The 27,628-nt window shown below is 34.6% G+C and overlaps 1 protein-coding gene across 5 annotated transcripts in view; it reads left to right on the forward strand.

Moving 5' to 3' along the window:
• Positions 1-27,628, forward strand: part of LOC123698620 (probable phospholipid-transporting ATPase IM) — an 80,265-nt gene that overhangs the window by 24,437 nt on the left and 28,200 nt on the right. For 3 of the 5 annotated variants that reach the window (XM_045645344.1, XM_045645347.1, XM_045645346.1), the window contains 4 exons: positions 2,404-2,689; positions 13,907-13,965; positions 15,154-15,366; positions 27,162-27,367. In XM_045645344.1, the coding sequence (XP_045501300.1) occupies positions 2,632-2,689; positions 13,907-13,965; positions 15,154-15,366; positions 27,162-27,367 (536 nt within the window). In that variant the 5' untranslated portion in view covers positions 2,404-2,631. Of the gene's footprint in view, positions 1-2,403; positions 2,690-6,144; positions 6,438-13,906; positions 13,966-15,153; positions 15,367-27,161; positions 27,368-27,628 lie in introns of those variants that run through there. The other 2 variants (XM_045645342.1, XM_045645343.1) reach the window with 1 other exon arrangement.

Here is a 27,628-nt window from a genome sequence, read left to right on the forward strand (position 1 = left end):
GTAAGTATAATACATAGTAACAATAAATAAGGCGTGATGGAAATAGGAGGTAAATAAAATCGTTAATAAACAGAATCAATCGCGTATTGCATAAGAGGTAGGTACATCTAATAAGGTCAAATGGTTGCCAATCAACACTCATCATGAACAATATATTTTATTGCCATAGTTTAATAATTCTGATTTTCAAGGTAGGTGTTGTTAACGACAAGTATCAATTGTTGAAAACAAATGACATAACAATTATGTCACTCGTTAAATAAGTGTCAGATGACACACATTGGCGAATAAATTAGGCAGAAGAACCAAAGAAAAAACGTTTAATCCATTACACGCACATAAATTTACTTAAAAACTACTATCGCTCCTTTTGTATTTTTTGTTAAAACCAAGTCTGAAGTATGTTACAATATTATATGATATTTATCTTAATATATATCTATAAATCTCGTGTCACAATGTTTGTCCTCAATGGACTCCTAAACCACTTAACCGATTATAATAAAATTCGCACACCATGTGCAGTTCGATCCAACTTGAGAGATAGGATAGTTTAAATCTCAAATCGTTTTATAGAAAGCGGGCGAAGCCGCGGGCGGTAAGCTAGTATTATTATATATTTCTTATGTACTTAAGAATTCGTAGAACATTAATCAACGAATGTCAATAATATTCACAAACGACATGAAACAGTTTTAAGGTTGTAACTCTAATGCATTCGGTAAATGTAGATTAAACTGTAGTGTTCTGTATTCAAGGATAGTTGTACCCGAAATTGTTCATATATCAATTAATTTTTCGTATGATACAATGATGATTAATAATGTAGGAATAATTCTGACGTACCAATACAGATTGCGGCTCAAGGCTGCTCCAAGTCATGATGTCACTCGGTCCGTGTTATACATAGACTCCTTGTTTCATATCATCATTTTGGTATCTTAATTAGCAGGTACATAAATCATATGAACTTGACCTAGCCGTTTCAGTATCTATTCAATAATAGCACTTAATTAATTGATTGGTTGTTATATAAGAATACTTAAACGTCAGCGTTCACCCTTTCTTTATACTTTGTATCGAAACTTCAAGAACTTTCGGTACCTAATGCGAAAGTTTAGTTCCGCTCAACGTAACACTGAAAGCTTCATTTTAGCTTGTGTGCATCAATAATATCAAAACGGAATTAGATTTTGCTTTGCAGGGTCACAGAAAACTGTTTTACTTAATGTTTATTCATAAAAATTATTATAACTTAGAATTTATAATATGTTTGTACCTATTAAAAATAGGTGAAGTTAGTTAGATTGTATGTTTGTTACAATGAAGACTTCTCCGGAGCTACTGTATCAATAATTTATCGGGTGGAGCTGGGACTAGTCACATATTATTATTACCTATGCTATTAATGATCACATAATATAAGCGTTGGAGACATTACGTTAATTATATTAAACAAAACGAATTAAAAGCTGTCTCGTAGAGAATATCGCATTTGCATGTGTAATCTCAGCATTACGGATAAGTCCCTAAGCCATGGTGATAAGACCGCTTTTGTTGCATTATTAATTTGATCTGGATCTAATCATGGCAAGAATCATATTTAACCTTACGTAAACTTAATATTTGACTTGTAAACTGCATCTTATCACAAGCAGAGTTGTTTTCTGTGGGAAATTTTTGAATACTTATACGTAGGTAGGTGTATTGTTTTTTATTTAATATTTCTTAACTTTTATAATACCTACATAGTTTTATTTATTATTCATTTGCCACGGTATGATTCACAGTTTACAAGAGTTCATCGTTTGACTGGCTTAAATATTTAAACAGTACCTACCTATTTTTTATGCAATAGAAAAAATATTATACCACGTTATACTCTATATTGATAATTTCAATTGTCAGAACGATGGCGACAAGCACGTGTAATCTAGCGGCGCATCTCAATTCCTCCAATCAAGTTTAATTGTCTCATTACGTGCACAGCTTGACAGACCAGAGTTAGTGGGTCGTCGCGGCTCGAAGAGATACGTTAAATGCCCAATTTTATGGGCCCGTTTAGTTTGTACATCGTAAATCTCGTAGCTATTACAAAACTTAACTCTAATTGGTGATTGGTCTGTTTCAGTTTGAACGTATGAAATTTAATTGTAGTTAATCAAATTATTTATTTCAAGCACATAAAAGTTGTGTTAAGTATCCAAAGTTCAAAAAACATCCACTATATTGATAGCAAAAAGCCTGTTATCCAAGTTGAAAATGAATAACATTAGAACCTTCGATTTTCACAGGAAAAGTTTTAATCGCTTCATGACTTATTTGTTACTTATGAAGTTTTTGGTAACGTTATTAGTTATTTAAAAGGTGCAATTATATAAAATATTGTTTGTCTTGTTCCAGGAAGGTGAAGTGCATATTCGGACCGCAGGATGCCGATCGCACCGCGCGGCCCTCCGCACACCTCGGTACCGCCTCCTCGCCAACGACTCCATAAGAGACCTATCTTAACCCTCAAGTGTCCTTAGTTATTGTAAAGTGTAAATTTTGTACGCCTCTTTTACACCGACCTAATAAATTTAAGTAGTTAAACACCGTGCTAGTGTTTAAGTGTCGCGCGCGAGTGTGTATATGTGTGTCGATGGTGCGGCCGACATGGGAAAATCCTCGGCGAGAACACATGGCCAAGGTGAGTCGATTGCCCAATGTGGCGTTCTCGGGGGACTCTACCTTCGAAGGTCGGTTCCATTTCGCCAATGACATTCCCTACTTACGTTATAATATTAGCGTAACGACTAATAAATATTTCAATGGCAGGAAAAAATATAAACGATTTCTGATTCTCGGGAAGGTTAACGAGCATAATATGCGTCACTTGATGGAAAGCGACACACGCCGTCCATTAGCAACTACAATCGTAGCGGTATTTTACCTGTAGTAATTGAGATTTACAATTAAACATTCATTTGGAAATGCGAGTAGTAGTAACGAATAGTTTTATTTTATACGTAATAAATCAATATGGAACTATATTTAGTAATGTTATTGAATATAAGTATAATATATCATCAATATCGCTCAGTCTCTCTTTTTTAATTAAGATATGAAATGCACAAAAACACCAATTTATTTGTAAAATATTAAACAGATTATCTAAAAAACAATTATTCCATTGTCCCTATTATAGAATGAAATAATATTTGTCAATAAGTATTAACTGCATAACCATCTAGATATAATGTTATTATCTATCTGATATAATACTGATAAAAACGCTAGAATTATCCAACCCGAGAAAATATAAGGCGTCTGAATTATTACTAGAGCAAGATAACTAGCTGTTTGTTTATCCAAATAAGAAATAAACGAAGCAGAGTGTAGTGTGTAGTCATTTACCGTGAATTAATAATAAGAATGAAAGTATTTAAGTGTACCTAAATAAACCTAAGTTTTGTAAGTTATATTTATTTACACTTCTTTTAATTAAGAAGGGAAAAAAATGTTTTTGTCCATATACAGGTATAACTAACAAGGATACATTCAAATCCTAATTGATGTCACTTGTATATTCAAAGATTCCACCTGTAAGATAAGTTTTAAATCATATATGTACTAGCTGGTAATAAGTTATAAGTTGTCATGTCCATTCATTGTAGTAAATATCGTGTGTTGTACTTTTAACAATAGAAATGGGTACAATTTGTAATATTTTTCTTGCCTTTTGGGCGGTTTGTTATCACTCATTCCTTTTAAATCGTTTACGTCAAGGGACAGGTCAGGACTCAAACTCAGACGTGACAAGACCATTGACAAGCGCACACCGTACAACGCATTTAACAATCGCTAACCAGCGATCATGGAGTCAGTCTAGGAAGTAGGGCATGAGTGACGGTAGCTTGTTCATAGAGCGAATCTAAAGTGATTTTGCAATGTTCGAAAGTGACAGATTTGGTGGTCCCAACGTTATTGTGCAGAGAAGAATTTCAATGTCTATGGTCGAACCGAGCTGGTAATTCTTAAGCTCAAAGATACGATAGAGTAAACGATGCCTTCACAGTGTCGGAGCCCGGAGGTCATAAGACTGCATGTGGTGCCATATTATGTTAAATACACAATTAACATAGCGTATTTTTCAGCTTCTAACAAATTCCTTAAGTCACTTCGCAAATCCTAGTAAAAAGTGACCTTACAGGCTTCAATTAAGGAACAATGTATTCAGAAATGGAGAGAACACCCACACTATCATATTAGTAGATACTTGCTAATTGATGAATTGCTTTGTCCATCAAAAACCAGATGGCACGCAGCAAGAGCTATAACGTAAAAATGGACAGAGGCGGTTTTCAGTGCTCATCCGCTCATTAACAAAATTCAGAACTGTCGTGAAAGAACAATTGAATTAACTTCGTATAATTAATTATTATTATTACGACGCCGAATGATATTGTAACCTTATTCAATAACAATCCGCGCACTTATCTGAAGCTATTAAAAATATGATTAAACTATAATTTTTACACAAGCTGATTTTCATATTATTAAGCTTTAGCACCGATTTTCATACTCTAATAAATGTATTTGATTTAACTAAAAATAAATAAAACTTAATTAATTGCAAGTACTTAATTAGCAATTACATTATGAATGAATTTCCATTATTTACCTAGAAAGGAAAAGTATAGGATATATTTGGAATTTTAAAATATGTATGTAGTTAATTTTCGTAGCACGCAACTAATTGTTGGAGGAATTTAAAGAGTAATAAAACAAGTAATAACTGCGTTAAAAACAACCGACTTCAAACTTGCACTTGCAAAATTTACAAATAGTTACCTACAGACAAAAATGCTCATAAAATAAAAACTACTGGGCCTATCCGAATAAAATTTTTATGGGACCAATTCGACACCATCCCGCATCGAACAAAAAAAGAATCACGTAAATTGGTTCAGAAACCTCGGAGTAATCGGTGTACATACATAAAAAAAAAAAAAAAAACATACCGGCCGAATTGATAACCTCCTTCTTTTTTTTGAAGTCGGTTAATTAAGGTAAATAATTATGCGCCAATTTTCTTCCCTTTCGTGGATACGGCAAGCTTTACACTTACAACTTTTGTTTTTAAAATACACTTTACAACCTTTGTTTTGTTCTCGTTTAATTAAATTTATTTGAAGTTTCTGTTACTAATTAGTCATAAATAATAATCCTTTATCATTTATTAACTTAAAGCTCTAACTGGAGTAAGTCACTGCTACCGCATTGGTGTAGGTCGGAAAAGCTTTTCAATTTTCATCAACGTGAGCTTTTGCAAAATAACTCTTTATTCATGTAATTATTCGTATACGAGAGACTTGTTTAATAAGGAGTAGGTATACTCAAGAATTTAAATTTTCGAATAGTTAGCAATTTGCAATTAGGTACACGGAATATCGATTAAAGCACCAATCAAGCCAATACAGATCCTTGGGCTAGGGATGGTAGAATAAAACTCAGTTACAATATTTGGCAATTATTGTAACTAAGCAGTAGCAATAAATAATAAATATTATGTACAATGACTGTTTTTAAATACAGCTTTATTAAGCTTACTTTTAATAATCTGTATTTTGTTATTCAATACTTATTAAAACAAAACTGTCCTCTTTTAAAGTTTTTGTATTTAACCGATTTCAAAAAAAAGGAGGAGGTTATCAATTCGGCCGGTATGTTTTTTTTTATGTATGTACACCGATTACTCCGACGTTTCTGAACAGATTTACGTGATTCTTTTTTTGTTCGATGTGGGATGGTGTTGAATTGGTCACATAAAAATTTTATTCGGATAGGCCCAGTAGTTTTTATTTTATGAGCATGTATGTCTGTATTTGTAAATGTTGCAAGTGCACGTTTGAAGTCGGTTGTTTTTAACGCAGTTATCACTTGTTGTATACATTGTTATCTCCGTGTAACCTAAATAAATAAGTAGTTTCAACGTCACTTGATCTTTTCATGATTTGTAAAAATGAAACGAAACGCGGAAGGCAACACCGCCGGTCACGGAGTAGATGCGCGCGCTGGTGTGGGGGCGCTAGTGTGTTACGTCTACGAGTATCGGCCCCGCGGCGGGCCGCAGCGCGCGTGTGAGGCGCGCCGCGATTTTCTGAGCTCGGTGACATCAGAGTGCACTTTGTGACTGTAAAGCTAGTGAAACAGCGGCGTGGCCACTCGTGGTGGTGCGCGACATGGCGCGGCGGTAGCGGCGCGGATGTGTGCGCGCTCGGAGGCCGTCGAGCTGGAGGTGCTGGGCGCGGAGGGTGGCGAAGCCCGCTTGCCGCCGCGCCCCTTGCGCCTCTCCCTCCTCGAGCTGCTGGGCAAGCTGGTCCGACGAGACCAGCCCTCTGCGCCGCGCCGTCGCACCAGGCATAACCATAGATTTCGCACATTTGTCTCTTGCGGTGTGTACCATTTTAATCAATTTTAGTACCGACATTCACAAATACAAATGTTTTTCTGTCGTGTTTTGTGTATAAGTACATTGATGTATTGCGATGAGCATTAATGGTGCCCTGCGTCATTGTGTGCGATCGCTACTTGGATGAAAATACCGCCAAGTATGGCATTGAGTCATTGTGTAACCTGGTATTCACGACGCGCATCGTGATTGTTTTGTGTTATAGTAATGGCCGTACCGAAAAAGATGATTCAAGCAGGATTGTTGTATTTCTCTGAAAGAATATTACACAATGGCCAAGGTCGGAAGCGACGCGCCCCCGCACGGTCAACGGCCGGGGCGACGGCGCCTTAGCGCTTCGTTTATGACCCCACTTACGTATTATTGATTTTATCTGTCAATATTTTGCTAATTCTAATTAAGTTTTGATTCGCTAAGGACTGTTTGTCGAAGATCTCCTGATGCTCTGCTTTTTTACGATGACAATATTAATTATAAATTCAATAATATTGTCGATTACGTTAGAAACAAATTGGTCAACTTCCTTTAACAAATTTTCCTTCCTGTTCCCTACGAACTTGTGAATAATTAAAACTGAAATCGTCACATTTAAATTCAAAATGTTTGAACTGAACAAACTACAAATACTAAGTGAACTTCTAACCTTTCACCCACGTAGTTACTCAATTTATGAGCACCTATTTATAAATAACTAGGTTTAGCTTGGCTCTGTGTGAAATCAGGTTTACGTAGTAGGCACACAATTTCTATTAAAATAGTTTTAGCATTGTAACCTACTTCCTAAGAATTATTAGAATTTACAATTATTATTCATCGTCCATGGAAATATTATATTATAAAAAAAATAAAAATAACTACGTTAAAAACAACCGGCCTCCAAAACGGAAAAGTAAAAAATAAAAAAGATTTGATAATGTTAATTACTACATATTATTTAGATGTGCTCGTCCTGTTCGTCATGCTTCATCCTCACAAACATTCCCATTAATAAAATAAGTATGATAAAATAAAATTAAATTCACAAAAAAAAAAGACATAGTACCTACCTACAGCCTAAAGTCGTATACCTACAACTCATACTCATACTATACAAGTTAAAAAGACGTTTAATTCCATTGTTTCCTTCATTTGTGTAGAATAGTAGTAGAAGTAAAAATAGTAAAATGTATAATAGGGCGAAGTATTGAATTTAGAGGCTACATTTTTAGTTTAGCATGGAAATACTTTACATCGAATGTAGTTTTTTTTTTTGAATACTAATAAATATTACTAAATAACCTCTAAAGCCCTGAAAGAAATAAACAACTTCGTCAATACTCAATGGTCACCGACCTATGTGAACGATCCTAACGGGATTTAATCAAATCGATTTGCTCGAAAGTTAGCGACGTAATGTTATACATAATGGAAGTATAATCTGTTTTTTCTCAAGGACATCTTTTTTCAGCACTGACATAGTTTCATCAGTGACCCTGTTGACTACATTAAGGTGAAATACAATCGTGTTTGTGCACCTTTTGGGCTACGCCCCTTGGGTGGAGCATAAGAGCGCGCGGGACGCTTCACGAAAATCCCCTCGCCATGCCACACAACTGAATAGATGACGGAAACATACGGAACTAACGGAGGTTCAATGAACTTTACTTAAATTCTTATATTCGCGCGGTTGAAGCCGAGTAAAGCGATCCGGCAACGTCTTTTCGTTGCCGGACCCATCGGACTAGAAAAACGACCTTTGTTCCTTTGCACGAAGGTCGATTTTTAATTGGTACAAGTCTGGTTACAAAAAGTGAGCTTGCGACTAATTGATTTTATGATGAAATGATTTGTTATTTTTAGAATTGTCGCTACCTATGTAAGTTATTTGAAAATCTTTGTAAACAAAATTTACAGTTTTTCGTCGTGGGGAATTTACGTAGGTACAATATGATAATAAAAATACATAATAGACTTATGTTATTTACGTTTGGTTTTTTTTTACATAATATATTATATCATATTTGGCTAAAATGTACTTTAAGGGCCGTCGAGTTGGTCAACCAAAATTTTTTTGGAGAAAGGTCTATGCCTAAGTAACTGACCCGTAAAATCTTAACCTGCGGAGATTTATAGTTTTTTAGAAATTAATTATTAAATTTTCATAATTTTTCATACAATTTCGAGCAACCATCTTGACATTTGTTTTTTTTTGTTGCGTTTGTTGGTACAAGTCTGGTTACAAAAAGTGAGCTTGCGACTAATTTATTTTATGATGAAATGATTTGTTATTTTTAGAATTGTCGCTACCTATGTAAGTTATTTGAAAATCTTTGTAAACAAAATTTACAGTTTTTCGTCGTGGGGACTTTACGTACAATATGATAATAAAAATACATAATAGACTTATGCTATTTATGTTTGGTTTTTTTTTACATAATCTAAATCATATTTGGCTAAAATGTACTTTAAGGGCCGTCGAGTTGGTCAACCAAAATTTTTTTGGAGGAAGGTCTATGCCTAAGTATCTGACCCGTAAAATCTTAACCTGCGGAGATTTATAGTTTTTTAGAAATTAATTATTAAATTTTCATAATTTTTCATACAATTTCGAGCTTAGCGAGCTTAGCATCTTGACATTTGTTTGTTGCGTTTCGTTTTTGCAAGTACAACTCTTATACCCGTGAATTTTTATTTAATTAATTTACATGTTATTCAATGTTTTTAGCCAAAATAAAATTGTTTTTTATAACAATTTTATAGTTATTATTATAGCTCACTTGCTTCATTTTTTAAAATCGATTAACTTTTACTTTTAGTATTCAAATAGGTAGCGAGGAGCGAAGCGACGAGCGTGTTAGGTTAACTCTTGAACTGCCGCAAGAGCCGAGCGAGCGAAGCGAGCGTGCCGCGGTAGCGGCCTGCGAGTGCTAGAAGCGACATTAGGGCGATTCCCACTCAAACAAAAAAAACTAGGTAGGTTAAAACGTACGTACATAGGTAACGAAACGCAACAAAAAAAAAACAAATGTCAAGATGGTTGCTCGAAATTGTATGAAAAATTATGAAACTTTAATAATTAATTTCTAAAAAACTATAAATCTCCGCAGGTTAAGATTTTACGGGTAAGTTACTTAGGCATAGACCTTTCTCCAAGAAAATTTTGGTTGCCCAACTCAACGGCCCTTAAAGTACATTTTTACCTCATATTTATTGAAAAAATCAATAACAAAAAAATATTATATTTACAATTTTGATTTTTTTTAATAAATATATCCGACATTTTGATATATTTAATATCAGATAAATGATATATAATAAGATAGAATTTTGACATTTGATATAATATAATATAACATAACATAACAGATATTTTCGAATGCTGGTTTTGGTACTATTTTATTGTTCCAATGTTTATCTTCTTGATGCGACTTTCATTTTTTCTTCTTCACCTTGTTCCGTAAATAAATATGTCTCTTGCTCGTCGCGCTTCGCTGTTAGAAATAAACATACATACAGAAATCAGTAATATTTATTGGAAGATGAAATCTCAAAAAATAACTAAAACATTACTTATCTATACCAATAATAAAATTATAAATAAAAATAAAGACGGAGTGCATAAAATTATAAAATCTTTATTTGTGCGTTGCTCAATTCAGACTTAGTAAACATATATTACTCCAAAAAATTAAAATAATATTTATTACTAATTATTACAAGTAAAAATAACTTTCAAATTTTGATTTATGTGTTTCTCAAATTAGACTTGTAAATATACCTAGTAATCAATATATTGGAAGTTGAAATCTTTAGACTTGTAGCGGCCGAAAGACATAATAATATTTTCATTTGCCTTCGCAACATTTTCTTCCTAATGTTCTCACCATCAATGTTTTGGCCACCAAAATTCACCATGTTTATGAAAAACTTTAGTATCACTAACACTAAATCACGTATGCGAGTAGACAACGGCACCGCGCGAAAAAGTTGTACAGGACTGCTCTCTAAGACGCGTTAGCGTCGACTAACAGGAGGCAGAACGGCGGAAGCGACCGGCCTACGCGCAATTTTGTGCTCATAATTTATAAATATATTTTTTTTAAATTACTGATGTATTAAATGTAAAATCTAATCCCGCACGTCTCTCAAGAATTGAATGGAAGTGGATGTGGATAAAGTTTCATTGATATTACTTTACTATTGTCCAAATGAAATTGATTGACCGTTTAATTTTTAGGAAACTTCACAACGTTTTTCTATCGAGGCAAATTTTTTCAATCGTGTTTCGGTTCCCACACGTCACTAGACAAACTCTTCAATTAAATAAATCCATAAATAAAAAAATCAAATTGGTAGTTTTTGAAGAAAAAAATTAATTCTCCGTGAGCTCGAAACGTCTGTTTTGGGTCTCATTTCACCTTAAATGAATGTTTCAACTTCACATCCTATGACAAAGTAAACAGATTATTGTGTACGAAAACTGGACACGTTAATGCGACATTTAAATTCTTATTTTAGGTAATACTTTATGCGAAATATACCTATATTCCTTTCGAAATGTTTATATTTACTTACTAAGTGTAACTCTTATATGAAAATCCTTTACTCGTGAGTCGTTCCTATTTAATTGAAAATTGTTCCAAATAAACTTACACAATTAACGTGTTTTACTTTTGTTTTCATTATCGTATCGTAAAAGCCGTATCAATGAAAGTAAAACGTAAATTCGTTTGGCCTTAAGTCGCATTTATGGACGCCATTATGTGAGTAAACGAGGGTATACATAGGGAGTGAGACGCCCCTGAAAGTGCCATTAACTGTAAATAAAAGGAGAGATCGATCGGCGACATCCAGGCGCCTTTTCTCTAGTCTATCTTTCAATATTAAGTAGATACAAAGCATGATGAAGGATGTAATGTGAATTACTTTCCATCGCATTGCAGTGTATACTGTTTTTTACATATCCTCGATAAATTTTGAAAAGTAGGTACCTACTCATATTATTTTTTCAAGTATCAAAACCAATGTGTGATTTTTTTACACGCTTTATATTAGCTTCACCTGTATGTTTGTATGTTTGTAACCGACTTCTTTGGGCGCGATTTTGACCCACTTTAATTTGATAAAATTTTCTATTTTTTAGTTCGGTTTTCTATAAAAAGCGTGTTTTTTAGTTTTTTTAAACTATTATTATTCGTATGAATGTTTTTGTCATTTATTGTGAATCATTTCGGTTTAAACCAACTTTCGCCGGTTAACTAAATGAACTACCGAGACATACGCTTTAAATTGAGGAAATTGGAAAATAAGCATAATATTTTGTCTTCCCACGTAACGCACAAGTGAAATGGTTACATTATAAGTTCGTGATTTTTGAAAAATTTTAACTACAATCACCAGTGTAAATATATGTACTCATTATGTTATATGTTTGGGGAATTTGAAGATTACGTTTTGTGTAGGACTCATCTCATGAGTCATACGTTGATTTCGTAGGTATCATATTAAGTTGTCTCAGCTTCCTTCGCGAATTTTGCTGAAAGTAAATATAAATGATTTGTTGTAAAGAGATTACAAATATTATTCACGCTTTATCAGCTATTATGACTACTGCGGCCAGCCAGACAGCCCGGACTCTAACCGAAATAGCAAGAGGAACAGTATATCAAAGAACCAACTATACTTAAATACTCTCTTGTCAACGTTGCTACCTCCTATACGATAAGATAGAGAAAACAAATGCCGTGCCAAACAGTGAAATTAGGAGCCAAATGTCCAAAAAAATTATTCTTAAAACTATATTTACCTCATAAACAATAAATGCACCTATGTGAAGCCGACACGGGCCTATGAAGTATGCAATGGATGTTATAAAGGTACAAGTCCGAGACGGGCCGCAGACCGCAAACTGCAACAGCAAACTGCAAGCGACAACACTTGTTTCTATGAATATCTATGAATCGCTGCGCGTCGCGTCTGCAGGCAGCAGTGTCGCCGCGCTTCGAATCAATTTCATAGATGTTCATAGAAACAAGTGGTGTCGCTTGCAGTTTGCTGTTGCAGTTTGCGGTCTGCGGCCCGTCTCGGACTTGTACCTTAAACCGTTAGAACTGGATGTGGTAAAATGAAAACATGTGAACGTGTTTAATTCAAATGATCACTGTTTGTAGACAACGAACTGTCTGTACAAACAGCTTTACAGACTAGTACTAGATTGCCAAATTTTCAATTGATTACTCGCTCTGTGTATCATCTGGATCGAAATTCTCAAATGAAATCTTAAATGTTTACAAGTTATTAGCGAAAGTCAATGAACTACCAGAAATATGGCCGCGCGCGACTGTAGTTTACATTAGCAACGTAAAATAACAAAAAAGAATCCAGCTTGTGCAATTTGTATAATATATATTAGGTATAGTAATTTGTAAAATAGTCTTTGGCAAATGGAATCTGGATGAACCTTTTCAACTTCTTGGATGGAATGGCGTACCAATATACATAGATACAAAATGATCAATAGGTATTGTGCGTTACAGGCGTTGTACCTATGTTGTCCATGACTATCTACAACTTCTGTTTATAGTTTGCTAGTAGGTATATAGACATAGATCAAGGCATAGTGCAGGTGCTTTGTTTTGCCGTTTTATTACCTAAACACTTGTTAATTTGTCTCGAAATATACTAAACATAAACTCGTAAAATGTTGAGCGTGTTTCATCGTGACGGATGTCATTTGGCGGATATTTTTCTTCCATTGTATTTCAAACGTGCTTTGAATAGTTATTTGTCAACAAAATAGATATCATATTCTTTGGAATATTTGAATCCGTGTATTGTATCCCAAAGTTTTGTAATTAGTTCGAAAATATTATTAGTTAACTTCATTAATCACCAATTAATTTTCTCAATGTAACTGGTAGGTAAAAACAGAAAGCTCGTACAAATTAAGTCCATTACGAGTAAGAGATTAGCAATTACATTATTATAGTGCTCATATAGTAATTTACAGCACGATGTTATTGTAGAGAAGCCACAAAACTATTATGCAGAGAGTAAATTATCGAATGCATTGTATTGAAATGTGCTGAACTGGGTTTACGACACGCTATATAACATTGTGGATTAAATGGTGCAACAGAATACAGATACAATAATATTAGATATTATATGTACATTGTAAAACTCATAGGTGCTATAATTGTATATATACCTATAGGTTAATTATTTATTTTCTACTCTATAAACATATTAAACACACTATAAATTAGGTGTAATTAAGAGGTCTGGTTTCTTCAATGGAACAACATTTGCCGGGACGCGGTCCGTCTGCCAACGAATAGCAATGAATGTTCCTTTCCGTTTTTCTTCACGCAGTATGATTTGACTGCTACTGTTTGCTGGTTTACAAATGTTTTCCACTGTTATGGTAACGGTCTTTTTTGTTCTATTCATTAAAATATTTTATTGTTGCAGAGAATGAACGAAGAATCAAAGCGAACAACAGAGAGTACAACGCGCAGTTCCGCTATGCCGTAAGTTTCAGATTATTTTTATGTGATTTAACTTAAAGAATAGGAAAGATAGGTCTTGGTCCATCCCAAGGATAAAATTATCAAAAGAGCACACCTAATGTTGAATTTGCATAAGTATGCTTACTCATTCATGATATAACTGACATGTGAAATCGATAAAAGTATATAGTTCAGGATATACGCAATTTGAAGGACAATATGTCTGTTGAATTATATAAACATTAACTAAGTGAAAACAAAAAAATCAGCTTGTTAGTAATCATTTCTGATGACCTCGTTATCGATACACTTTGGAAAGGGGGACTCTTTGAACAAGCCATAGATTTTGTAGGACAAATATTTTTTCGAATAATTTAGGTAATTATCTTGAGATTGAACAAAAAAAAAATTCAGTTAGTAATAAATATATGAGAACCATCAAATCAAAAATTTTTATCCTTGTTATCTCTGTTAGCTACCACAATCGAGACTTTCGTACACGAAATTATTGGGCGTCTCATCAAAATAAAGCTACAAACGGAAAATTAGCTTGATAGTAGTCACTTGCAAAAATGGGCGATGTATCCTGAACTAATACGACCTAGCACGTATGTCTAAGCGATATCTTGCAGCACACTAGCAGGCACGAATTTTGGCAGTGTTACAATTTGCTCAATGTATTTTGAGTTATGAATGAAGATATTATTCCGTTTGGTAATAAAAAGTCTAATACGCGAATGTCGGAAACTAAAGCAAAACTTGCCATTCATGCCAGGAGAGGGATCGCAATACTCTCAAGTATTTCACAAACAGCACAATACATATACGCCATTTGTACAATGAGCTCTTGCTCTACACAATCATTTTTGACACGTACTCCAAACTAAAGAAATGTTTAAAAGCAATGCACAGTGTATTGCACTTATGGTGCTTGTATTTAAAACGTTTTCGTTGTTGAAAAATTTACACGTCACTCACAAACTATTTGTAACATACTAAAGAGGTGCCTAGGTTACTAATACTATCAACCTCACCATACACCAAAAACCTCCGTTACAATTTCGCAAGTATTTCCTCCCAATCCCTAGAAGATATAATGAACAATTTGTGATTGGATAATCGTTTCCCTTTAACAATATTATTGTTGGTGTATTCTCTATAACTATAGGTGCAACCTTGACTTGTTTCCCACGAAGTGTTTTGTTTCAGAACAATTACATCAAGACGTCGAAGTACTCGATAATAACATTCCTGCCATTGAATCTCCTGGAGCAGTTCCAGCGGCTCGCGAACTTCTACTTCCTGTGCCTGCTGGTGCTACAGCTGATCCCAGCTATCTCGTCACTGACGCCCATCACAACTGCCATACCGCTGATCGGTGTGCTTGCTCTCACTGCCGTTAAAGACGCTTACGACGATTTTGTAAGTAACTATTCACTAAATATGTATTATGAGTCTGAAAAAATATTAGCTCGTTATGTTGGAGAGGTTCTTTATTAAGTCAATTTGTATTGTTAATGGAGCTCACCAAATTAGGGCATTCTCTCCGTTTTAATAATGAAGCACCAGTAAGTACCGGTGGAAAGGTATAAAGAGGAGCAGAGGTAGATTTTTATTCGTCTCATTTAAAGTAAAAAACCAAATCTAATACTCTTCTAGTTTTATTCATTCAGTAGAAAACTGAATGACAAACACAACCATAATATGATACCAATCTATCTGCTTTCGCTAAATCGCCTCGATACCGCGTATTTTTTTTTTTTAACAACAATGTCATTCTCGTCTTCATCATTTTATTGTATATCTTTAATAGTAATTGCTGCGATGACGTGCAAATACCGTACTCTCTTGTCCACGCCGCGGCCGCCACAACTGACGCCAATTTGCCGCGTGATCTGACCATGCGAAAATTGCATTTTCCAACAGTTTTATGTTTTAGTTGAATTTATAATCCAATTTGAGCCTTTCACAGCTTGTTACTGCTCCTACCCACTTTACTGAAAGCAGTCAAACTCTAATCGATTTAGTTTGCACGGATTTGCAGGCTAGGAATGTTACGGTCGAACCATACAGATCTAGTCTTGGTCATTCTGTAGTTATGTGTGAGTTCAACATAAAAAGAAATAGATTAAAACCTTACGTAACTAAATTCCGTCCTCTTAAATGTATTTGTCGAGAATGTTTAAATAATGACCTGAGTAAAATAGATTGGAATAATTTCATGCATCTTGACTCAGTAAATGCAATGGTTGAGGCTTTCTCAAAGTGCATTATTGCGCTGTTTGATTTACATGCACCCATTAGGACAATCGTTTTCAAAGAGCCCTCACATCCCTGGATAACTGACACTATAAAAACCATGATGAAGTTACGCGATGACGCTTTATCTAAGTATCGGAAGTCTAAGACAGATTCTAAAAAGGATTACTACCATCAATTGAAATCTCTCGTCGTGTCCTCTTTGTATAATGAAAAAGTAGCTTATTTTCGTTTTAGTATAAATAATAAAATAAATGAACCTCAGGTGCTTTGGAAAAATATAAAGTCTAATGTTTTACCTCGCAAAGAACTAAATGAGCTCCCACCACACCTGTCCTGCCCCAATCAAATAAATCAGCATTTTTTACAAGTCCCAGGCAGTGCTGTTGTAGATTTAACGTCCTTAATGTTCTTCGACTCCCATCTGCACAGCGAGGCGGTTTTTGAATTAACAACTGTTTCTGAAGACACTGTATCTAAATATTTACTGAAACTCGCATCGAACGCTGAGGGTTATGATAAAATCAATTTAAATATGTTGCTACTTACTCTTCCCCACACTTTAAAACCCATAACTCGAATTATTAATAGCTCCATTTTAACGTCAACATTTCCCGATTTATGGAAAAAAGCATTGGTTCGGCCTCTGCCTAAAAATCATAACCCTGTTTCATTCAAAGACTTAAGGCCGATAAGTATTTTGCCATGCATGTCAAAAATATTGGAAAGGGTTGTTTGTAAGCAACTTACGGAATTTATTGAAAATAATAACTTACTTCCCGTATTTCAGTCTGGTTTTAGGAAATGCCATAGTACCACAACAACTCTGTTGGACGTAACGGACAATGTATTGGCTGCTCAGGATAAGGGTATGTGTACCATCCTTGTGCTGCTTGATTTTTCCCGAGCATTTGATTGTATAAATATTCCCTTGCTTTTGTCGAAACTGCGTTACTATGGCTTTAGCCACAGCACAGTACAATGGTTTCACAGTTATTTATGCAACCGTCAGCAGAGTGTTGAAGTTAGATTGGATGATGGTAGCTCCGAATTTTCAGATTTTGGTCTTCTTGAAAGAGGTGTGCCCCAAGGCTCTATTTTGGGCCCCATCCTGTTTATCCTATACTCGGCCGATATAGTTGATTCAATAAAAAATTGTAAGTTCCACATTTATGCCGATGATACCCAGGTTTATATTTCCTTCTTTCCAAATGATTTTGATAATGCTATAAGTTGCTTGAACGACGACCTTTCACGTATTACAGACTGGGCTGACTCAAATGCTTTGGTCTTAAATCCTGATAAGACAAAGTATATGTTATTCGGTGCAAAAAAGCATATCACATCTATGCCACCTTTTGATGTTAAAATCGTAGGTAAGACAATCCAGAGAGTTTATGAGGCGCGCAATCTAGGTCTTTATGTAGATAGCTCACTAAGGTATGAGAAACATATTACTGATACGGTTAGTAATTGCTTTTTCCGTTTAAAAACTTTGTACAGAGTGCGTCCATACCTGTCAGAGGACCTTCGAGTGCGTTTGATAGAATCTTTGGTTCTATCTAAACTTAATTACGGTGATACTGTCTATGGTCCACGTCTCCTGGCCAGAACCGAACGGCTCATACAAAGAGTGCAGAATGCGTGTGCGCGCTACTGTTACACAATTCCGCCGCGTAGTCACGTTACGCCGTTTTTAAATAAGCATGGAATCCTCAAGCTTAAAGCAAGGCGCCAATTGCATCTGGCTTCTCTTATGTTTGGGATTATCAAGACTCGTACGCCCATATACCTTTACGAAAAGCTCAACTGGACAACGAGCAGTCGAGATGTTGCATGCAGAAGTTGCGCTCAGCCACTTATTATTCCTCAACATAGAACGACTACTTTTAGAGGCAGCTTCCGCTATGCAGCATCAAAAATATGGAACGACTTGCCCCCACCGATTAGGTTATTGGTTAATGTTAATACGTTTAAGAAACAACTTAGAAACTACTTAATCGATGAGCAGCGTAGAATAAGCTAGTGTCTAGTCTGTTTATTGTGTGGTTTATTATTATATTTGACATTTATGGCATAGATAATTTTTTAAAAATTTTTTATTTTTTATTTATTTTTTTATTTTTATTTAAGCCTGCGTGTTGTTATTATCAAGATGTATATTATAATATATATTATACGTATGTTCTATTTTATTGTATTATTTTATAATTATTTATATATATATACAGGGTTATTTGTAAAACACCGGCAACCTCGCAGGACAAGATAGCTAACATCATAAGTAACAACATTTGATCTACGACTTTTGGCATAACGCAATAAATTATTTTTAAATGATTTTTTAAGCTTTTATTGTACTCTCCTAACATTTGTAAGTCTATGTTCTATTCATTATCGAAAGGACGACGCGACGCCTCCTTCCCCCTCTCCTTCGCTTCTTGTTTACGTAACTTTTGGAATGCGCGTAGAGTTTATAATATTCAAACGGAAAATTAAATGAATATTTATTTTTGTATGAAAATAAAATCTAACAAATTATCAAAAGTCGTAGAACAAATGTTGTTACTTATGATGTTAGCTATCTTGTCCTGCGAGGTTGCTGGTGTTTTACAAGTAACCCTGTATATGTCAGAGAATTTAAATAACTCTCCATAATTAATTATAGTTAGGTAGATATGTGAAATAATATTAAATAATGACTCAGTGCGCACACCTTGCGCGGTCGATGGTAGTACCGAGACTATATCATCGAGCTACTGACTCAAGGAATATAAACCATAGCATGGCCCGTAACTCCATGCATTTCATATCAATTCAATATCGCCATTATGTTGTACACCATAGAGTACTTTATAATAGGAAGGTATAGCCACATAACAACTACTCTGTTATAATTCTCTCACACGGCCATTCTGACAACGAGCGCGTTCTCGCGCGAACATTCGACTAGTAATTTTGCGCAGATTACTTACTGCGTTGCTATTTCATTTGCTGTATTCAAACTCTTTTCCCTTCACGGTTTGTAACTTTTCACACCGACTCACAAATTATTACTCATCATCGTCATCATCGGTGATATCAACAACGGCTACTGTCGCCTAAAGACGAAGCTTTGAATGTATTGTGTGTGTGTGTATTATATTGTAAGTGTAGAGCTCTGAACAAATACTGGAACTACATGCAGCGCGGAGCCTGACATGTACTGTAGTCACATGAAGCGCAATGCTTCGCACAAAATCTGGAACTACATACAGCGCGGAGCCTGTCATGTACTGTGACTACAAGGAGCTTAAAGCTACCCACAACAACAGGAACTACACGAAGCGCGAAGCTTCCAATGTACTGTGATCACAAGGAGCGCAATGCTACCCATAACATCTGGAACTACATGCAGCGCGGAGCCTGCCATGTACTGTGATCACAAGGAGCGCAATGCTACCCATAACATCTGGAACTACATGCAGCGCGGAGCTTGCCATGTACTGGTGTGTGTGTGTGTATTATAATGTAAATGTAGAGCTCTGAACAAATACTGGAACTACATGCAGCGCGGAGCCTGACATGTACTGTAGTCACATGAAGCGCAATGCTTCGCACAAAATCTGGAACTACATACAGCGCGGAGCCTCATATGTACTGTGACTACAAGGAGCTTAAAGCTACCCACAACAACTGGAACTACACGAAGCGCGAAGCTTCCAATGTACTGTGATCACAAGGAGCGTAATGCTACCCATAACATCTGGAACTACATGCAGCGCGGAGCCTGCCATGTACTGTGATCACAAGGAGCGCAAGCGCTACCCACAACTACACGAAGCGCGGAGCTTCCAATGTACAATATGACATACACGCCTTGCTATGTCAAACACAGAGCTATTATTGAGCTATTAAAGTGTGGTGTGCATGTGTGTTATGAAACTTTTGTGTAATACTTAGATTAACTATACGGAATTATGTAACAACCGAGGAAATAAATAGGTAAAAATAATAAAATAAAACAAAAATAAAAATATACGGAGTATTTTTTTTTTTTACAATACTTTATTGTACAAAACAATGTAAGAAAATCTAGTACAAACTTATAAGGTAAAAATATTTTGCACAATATGCGGCCTTATTGCTACACAGCAATCTCTGCCAGGCAACTTGCAAATTACTGGAAGTAAGGAGTAACATTTGTGGAATACATTTTTATTCATTGGCTCACTTTCCAACTGCTTAGATGAATTTGGAAGTTCTTGACACAATTATGTACTGAGCATGGCCTCCAGTTTGAGGCTCGATTCGATACCTCTCGTTATCGCAAAGTCTATAATCTCATAATTTTGTATGGACTGGAGAACTTTTCTCCTAACTTAGTAATTAACATCGTATGACACGCCATCAATTTGTCGTCCAGTGACATATTTAGTGTATTTACAGGAATACACAAAACCACCTTGCACTTATAACTTGATGTATACTAGGTATAATAAGAACACTTTACGGGGCAGATTAACAGCTAATAATTAATTTACGAGGACTGAACCTAAAGTCTAAGGTTCTAAAGTCACACCGACTTTCATATCATTTACCACTACCGACGATATCACATTTTCATAGTCTACCTTGAGACAATTCAATAATCATAAATGACCGCCAAAACAAGTAAAATAATATTGATGTTACAATCGGCTTTTCTTTCTTACTAACACAATATCAACATTAAACAGAATTGTTTTTTTTTTTTCAATACGAGTCTTATAGACGTTCAAATGCTCGTCCATCCTGACTTTTGCGTTATTTCTAATTTCAAACAGGTTAACTTTTAAACTGTTGACACTCGTACTAAATCATTATAGCGTAGTGGTCTTGCAGCCTATAGACAATTGCATTGGGCTGTCGCCTGTGTTAAACTTTTTGATAAAATACAATTCAAAGTAAGTTGAATTTCGCCAATTGTAGAATACCAATATCTACGTTCATGACTACGCGGAGGACTTGCAGCCTATAGACAATTGCAATGGGCTGTCGCCTGTGCTGTGCGTTTCTTTCATACAATACAATTCAAACTAAGTTGAATTTTGCCAATAACTGTAGAATACCATTATCTACGTTCATGATTTTCAGCGATAATGAAACAATGAACTTAAGAACAGACATAAACCTTTTAAAATAACTCGTTAGCGCAATAATTCATCCCGCTTGTAATTTTATGAAACTCAAAAGAACACTGCCAACTCAAGTCTATGAGTTCGCTACCTGCGAATGACGTAGCTTTATCGGCTACTATTCCTTTCAGCGCACAACAAAAACAAAGCGCATAACATGCTCTTTTTTTTTTGAAGACACATTTTTAACAGGAGCTAGGTGACAATATTAACCAGTAAATGCGTCAACAATTATAAGTAAGTGCCATTCGTATTTATGGCTATGTATGAAGTGGTTCTGATACATTTTCTATCGGATGTCAAGTCAACTGTATAGCTCTAGAGGGCCTTTAATTAACTTTGCAATCTAAAAATGTTCAATGTACGTTCTAACAAACTAAGTACACTAAGTTTTTGCAGGTTTTTCCTAACTAAAATGTTTCAAATAATTAATCATGAAATGATTGTATCAATAAATGAATGATAACACTTCGTTTGCACCAAACAAAAGAAAATGTTTATACAGCAAGCATTTTTTTTATCATATGTGACACCTTAAATTTAAATCAATAATATCATTTTATCGGCTTCAATTACTTTACTTATGTTCGGATCTAAGTTGTTCGGCTTGTAGTCGTCGCGAATCCTTACTATTTTTGCCCAAATTGAACATTATGTTAAGACAACTAGTTTCTACTAATAAAATCTACACGCGGTATTCTTGGACCCTTGCGTAGGTACCGACTTCGAAATCAAAAGCTTGTATGTAAGCCGATCATCTATGAACACGAGGAGAAAATATTTTTCTTATGACATGATGCTTTGAGACTATTTCAGTCTGTTATTATTCTAAAATGTTAACGCTTAATAGATTATGCTTGAGGTCTTCTTAAATCTTATAACTCTATTTAATAACTATGATAACAACTTTCTGTGTCAGTGATTCTTTGATAATATTCGATTTTTAAGCTGATCATTACTTTCTTGTAGGAAAACTGAACCACTATTAATCTATTGAACAGGAATCTGTTTGTACTTCAACAACGAGCTTTGTCCGAAAATCAAATGAATCAACTTTTTTTTATCATTCTAAAATATTTCGCGAACTTAAACGTTCTTTTGACAATAATGCTTCAGCAAGAGCCTTATTTTTTTTTATCTGAAAAGTCTACCATTCGATGTTATGAAACCTTGTGGTAAATACCTATTCAATGTTGCAACAGCAACTTGCATTTATTCCAATTAAATGAAAACTCTGCACAAGCGAGACTTTCAATATTCTTTTTAAACAAAAGAATGTAACCTCTTATGATTTTAAAACTCGAGAACATCGTTGATAATAAAAAAGTAGCTATGAAGTCACGTAATTTATCTAGTCCTTGGCCAACAACAAGGGCATTACAAAACCTTATCAATGTTGAAAGAACTGTAGATTGTGCTAGGGTTGTATTCCTTGTGAATTTGTTATTCCCATTTCACAAAATTTGTGCTTTACTTTCAATAATGGATCTCACACGATGAACATCATTAAAATCATTTAAATCCGTGTCTATAGATTCAAAATTATTGTCCGCAATAACAAATATTGTTTATTTTAAATTCACGAATAATTTGAGCCCATTGTTATCCATAATCAAACTACGTCCGGCTCTAGTAAAAACATCTCGACCTGTTACTCCATCCCAGGAAGTACTCGAGAGTCTACAATAACCAAAGTTCATATTTACATCAATGAATAGGTTGATACAGTGCCAGTTCTTGTTACGCGAGTGTATACAAATTCTAGAGGCCCGGTCATGCTATCGGCTATCCTTTTACAAAGGAAAAAAAAAAAAACAATCGGACCTGCTGTCAATAAGGCACTTGAACTTTACGCCGGCAACGTCTGTGACTGTAAGCGGGGTATCGTGCTGTAAACACACATTAATAAGGGTATTGTTTCTTTAAGAGCGTGCCGCTCGTTGCTTAGAAAAACAAACCTCTTCTATGTGACCAAATTTATGACCATAAAACTATTTCTTAAATATTGAGCGGACCTTTGTTATTCTTATCGATTAAACTAACTGATTTTGTTTCATGGGCGAGATTTACAGTCACGTTTGTAATGACATGTGAACACACAGTTATAGCAAACAATTTGCAACATGCGACGCTTTAAATGATTTATGCCAAAATGTCTATCAAGACCCACAAAATCAATCGGCGTGTATCATAATAAATCAGATCATACCTGGTCATCTGCAATACCTTCTACCACGAATTTACTATATTCGCATAGTTCCAGCCCGTTCTCAGCCGGTCGATTAGCGCCAACTTTGTAGTAGAGCACTCGATGTATGTTGAAACTCGATCACTTTTTTACCATACCATATCTCGAAAAGGTATTTCCTTTCGCTTCTTAGCTTCTTTTCACGTTAAAATAATGTCCACACAGGTAGATGAAGGCTGGCCTCGTAGTGGGTCTTCCTTACTTATGCGTTGGACCCGGAAACAAAATGTTTCGTTTTAGGAAAGTGTATCGGCCATTTCTTTTAACAGAGATGCGCACGACATGGTGCTTTACAACCCACACACAACACATGATGTTGTTGTTGTTGTGTTAACATTCTCACGATTTATTGGTGGAAACTCTGGTTCTTCTCGAACCTCATTAACACTATCTATTTCTTCTTGAACTTCACTAACACTATCACTCGTTTCACTCACTTGCAGATTTGCATCGTTTAACGTAGTCTCATTCTTATTGGAATCGGGGGTAATAAGTGCCGATCCCACCGCTGCTGTCAGAGAATTTAAATAACTCTCCATAATTAATTATAGTTAGGTAGATATGTGAAATAATATTAAATAATGACTCAGTGCGCACACCTTGCGCGGTCGATGGTAGTACCGAGACTATATCATCGAGCTACTGACTCAAGGAATATAAACCATAGCATGGCCCGTAACTCCATGCATTTCATATCAATTCAATATCGCCATTATGTTGTACACCATAGAGTACTTTATAATAGGAAGGTATAGCCACATAACAACTACTCTGTTATAATTCTCTCACATATATATAATTTTCACACACTCATATGCATTTCATAATAAAAACACTATTTTACCTATTACATACTATCATTGCGTCGTCTCACATCCGTGAGTCGGGTCTTATAGGGATCTTGTCGAAAACCAGCGCCAGGCATATGCCTGGCACATGCTGAACTCGATCCTTTTTGGCGATACGGGGGCACTTTTATCTAACAATGTTTTATTTTTTTTGTTTTTGTATTGTTTATTCATTTCTTTTTTGTAATTCTTTTTTATGCTTTTACTGTATTGTGTCTCACTATTTTGCCAAATAAACATTTTTTCTTTCTTTCTTCTTTCTTTCTTCAATTTAAGGTGTGTAGAATTAAATAAATATTAATACGATTTCCTTTCATACGAAACCGACAAGTTTGGTTTAAATAATTTCAATCCTCTTATGTGCTGACTGTCGGATATACTTGGATTATTGGGTAGGTATAGTGACGGCGAGATTTAAACTTAAAATAACCGGTGTAAAACAATGTATTATTTTTTTTATTTTAACGTTACATTATCTTTTTGGTTATTTAATTTTGAACGTAAAAAAACATAAACATTACAACATAGAGATTAAAACATATCTTTATCACAGATAAAAACGAAAAACGAGCTATAGGCTGGCAGTCTCGAAATTTAATAAGACAAGAAATAAAAATGAATTTAAAGAAATAATATTAATTAACAGTTAGAATTAATTAACATAATTATGAAATCATCTTTTAAAGCCATTTTATTCTTTAATTTCTCGTGGAAATTTCCTAAAAAAATTGTCAAAAAATAATAATTATCTTTACACGTACGCGATATAGCATTTAATTTAATTATAGAGCTTTGTCTGAAAGTTCTTATCTATAATCATAATGTAATTATCAAGTCTCTAATAGCCATTCATTAACAGTAACCTACATAATATGAATAAGACAGTCATTATTATGAATTAATAAATCGTATGAACTCATTGTCGTGTGACCTTGCTCGCATGGAAACAGTCTTTTGTGTATAAATGTGTCAATTTATTTGCACTTGAAACAATGTTTCATTTTGGACTTCTATTTTAATTTACCACTAGGTTCGCTTGTATTACAAAAATGTTTTTATGATGTATGCGAATAACGGGGTATCGATAACATTGTTATAAAATTGTCGAATTTAATCTCTTTAAATTTCGCGCAATACTTTTATATTGTTTATGTTGCTTAAATAGGTACATGTATAGTGTTGTTTATATCTAATGTTATAGATGTTATAGCTATAGATTAAAGCAGTTCGTAATAATAGAAAAACGTGAAATGAAATGAGGGACTGAAGATAATAATGCTTTATCTACAAAAAATATCCAGTCTTATTATCACTGGATATTTTTCTTCAGTTATTAATCCAGAAAAAAAATGTGTTCCTGCCTTTGTTTTATGCCAGCTTTATATGGTTTTGTGTGTATTCTGACTAATTTATAGTTTATTTATCAAAGAGCTAAGATACTTTGATTTTATTTGTTTATGTTGGTAGGTACCCAGTACCCACTTACCTAAAAACGAAGTGTAATTAAAAGTAGTAACCATGGTCTTTTTTGTTATTTATTCATCGAACAAACCATTATACGGTTGTTAATTTGAGGACAAATCGTCAAAGCGATTAAACCCACATCTATACGTATTAGCTGTGAATTGGTAATTGTTTTTGAATATAACTAAAAGTTAAAAGTATTTGTTCATATATTTTAATACAATTTAATTTTTTTCCCTTGTTTTTAAGTTATACGTCTAAAATTCGTAGCCAAATTGGAATGAAACGTAAATATCTAGAAACAATGTTTTAATTAAAAAATTAATGTACCTTGTAACAGTTGTTTTTTTCTAATGATATAAAATTTTAGTGTGAAGCAGTCGTTTATTCTTACATAAAGAAATAAACTAATGTACAAATACAAAGTTACAAGGATGCTTTCAATGTAAAGGTGATAGCTTTACAAATTAGCTGTAATAGATGTTGAAATAGCATGACGTTATACTTAGAAGGAAAATATAACAATAACAGTCACGTTTCGCAATAATTTGTTTTGTAGACGTGCAAACTTTTCTACCATAATATTTAGAATATGTAATTCAACAAGGAAGGTCAACTTTGATGATCGATTTGTTTTGTTGGATGGTCTTTACCCTTTACAGGAATTTTTGAAATAATTTTCCTTTCCATGTGATATGACGCTCTTTATTACACAAATACAAGGAGATTATTAATTCTATCTTAATGAATACCAGTATAAAGATATGCGATAATTTTGTTAGTTTTCCTAGATTAGGTATTTCCCCTTTGGTTTACAATTTACATGACGTATTACTATTAAAAGTGTGAATCGTGATTTTACTTGAACTTTATATGCTTTGATGATGTAAGAATTTTTGAAATAATTTTAAACTGAGGTACCTATTCTTATGAAGTTTCACCTAATAAAAAAAATCATAGAAAGTATGTATTACCTATATAAAATGATAATAAATAATAAGCATGAAAGCACAGATAGAATATAATCTATACTTAATATTATAAAGCTGAAGAGTTTGTTTGTTTGTTTGAACGCGCTAATCTCGGAAACTACTGGTCCGATTTGAAAAATTCTTTCGGTGTTAGATAGCTCATTTATCGAGGAAGGCTATAGGCTATATATCATCACGCTACGACCAATAGGAGTGGAGCCACGGGGGTGTAACCGCGCGGAGCAGCTAGTATGTAATATGTTTGTTACAGCAACGGCACCAGAACGATTCGCAAGTGAACCACAGGCGAGCGAAGACCCTCAGGAATGGGAAGCTCGTGGAGGAGAAATGGGCGTCTGTTCAGGTGGGAGACGTCATACGGCTGGAGAACGACCAGTTCGTCGCCGCCGATATACTGCTGCTTAGCAGCTCGGAGCCCAACGGCCTCTGCTACATCGAGACGGCCGAGTTGGATGGGTAAGAAAATCTCTATCGATTTAACTAATTCTTTTTTTGTTGTATTTGTTATTGTAAGGAGATAGGCCTTATGAAAGAAAATAATCAGAGAATTGTACAAAAATAGAGAAAGAGAAATCTTAACGGTTAACGGACAAGCTCCATCGGTTCAGCTAGTTGTTGTTACATTAGATATCTTTACTTTTGTCCAATTTACTTACATTTACATGATAATATTATAGTTAGCTAAAGAGCTGGTTGTTCTGTTATGGTCGCCTGATG

This window comes from Colias croceus, chromosome 16 (genome assembly GCF_905220415.1).
Source record: "Colias croceus chromosome 16, ilColCroc2.1".
Lineage (NCBI taxonomy): Eukaryota > Metazoa > Arthropoda > Insecta > Lepidoptera > Pieridae > Colias > Colias croceus.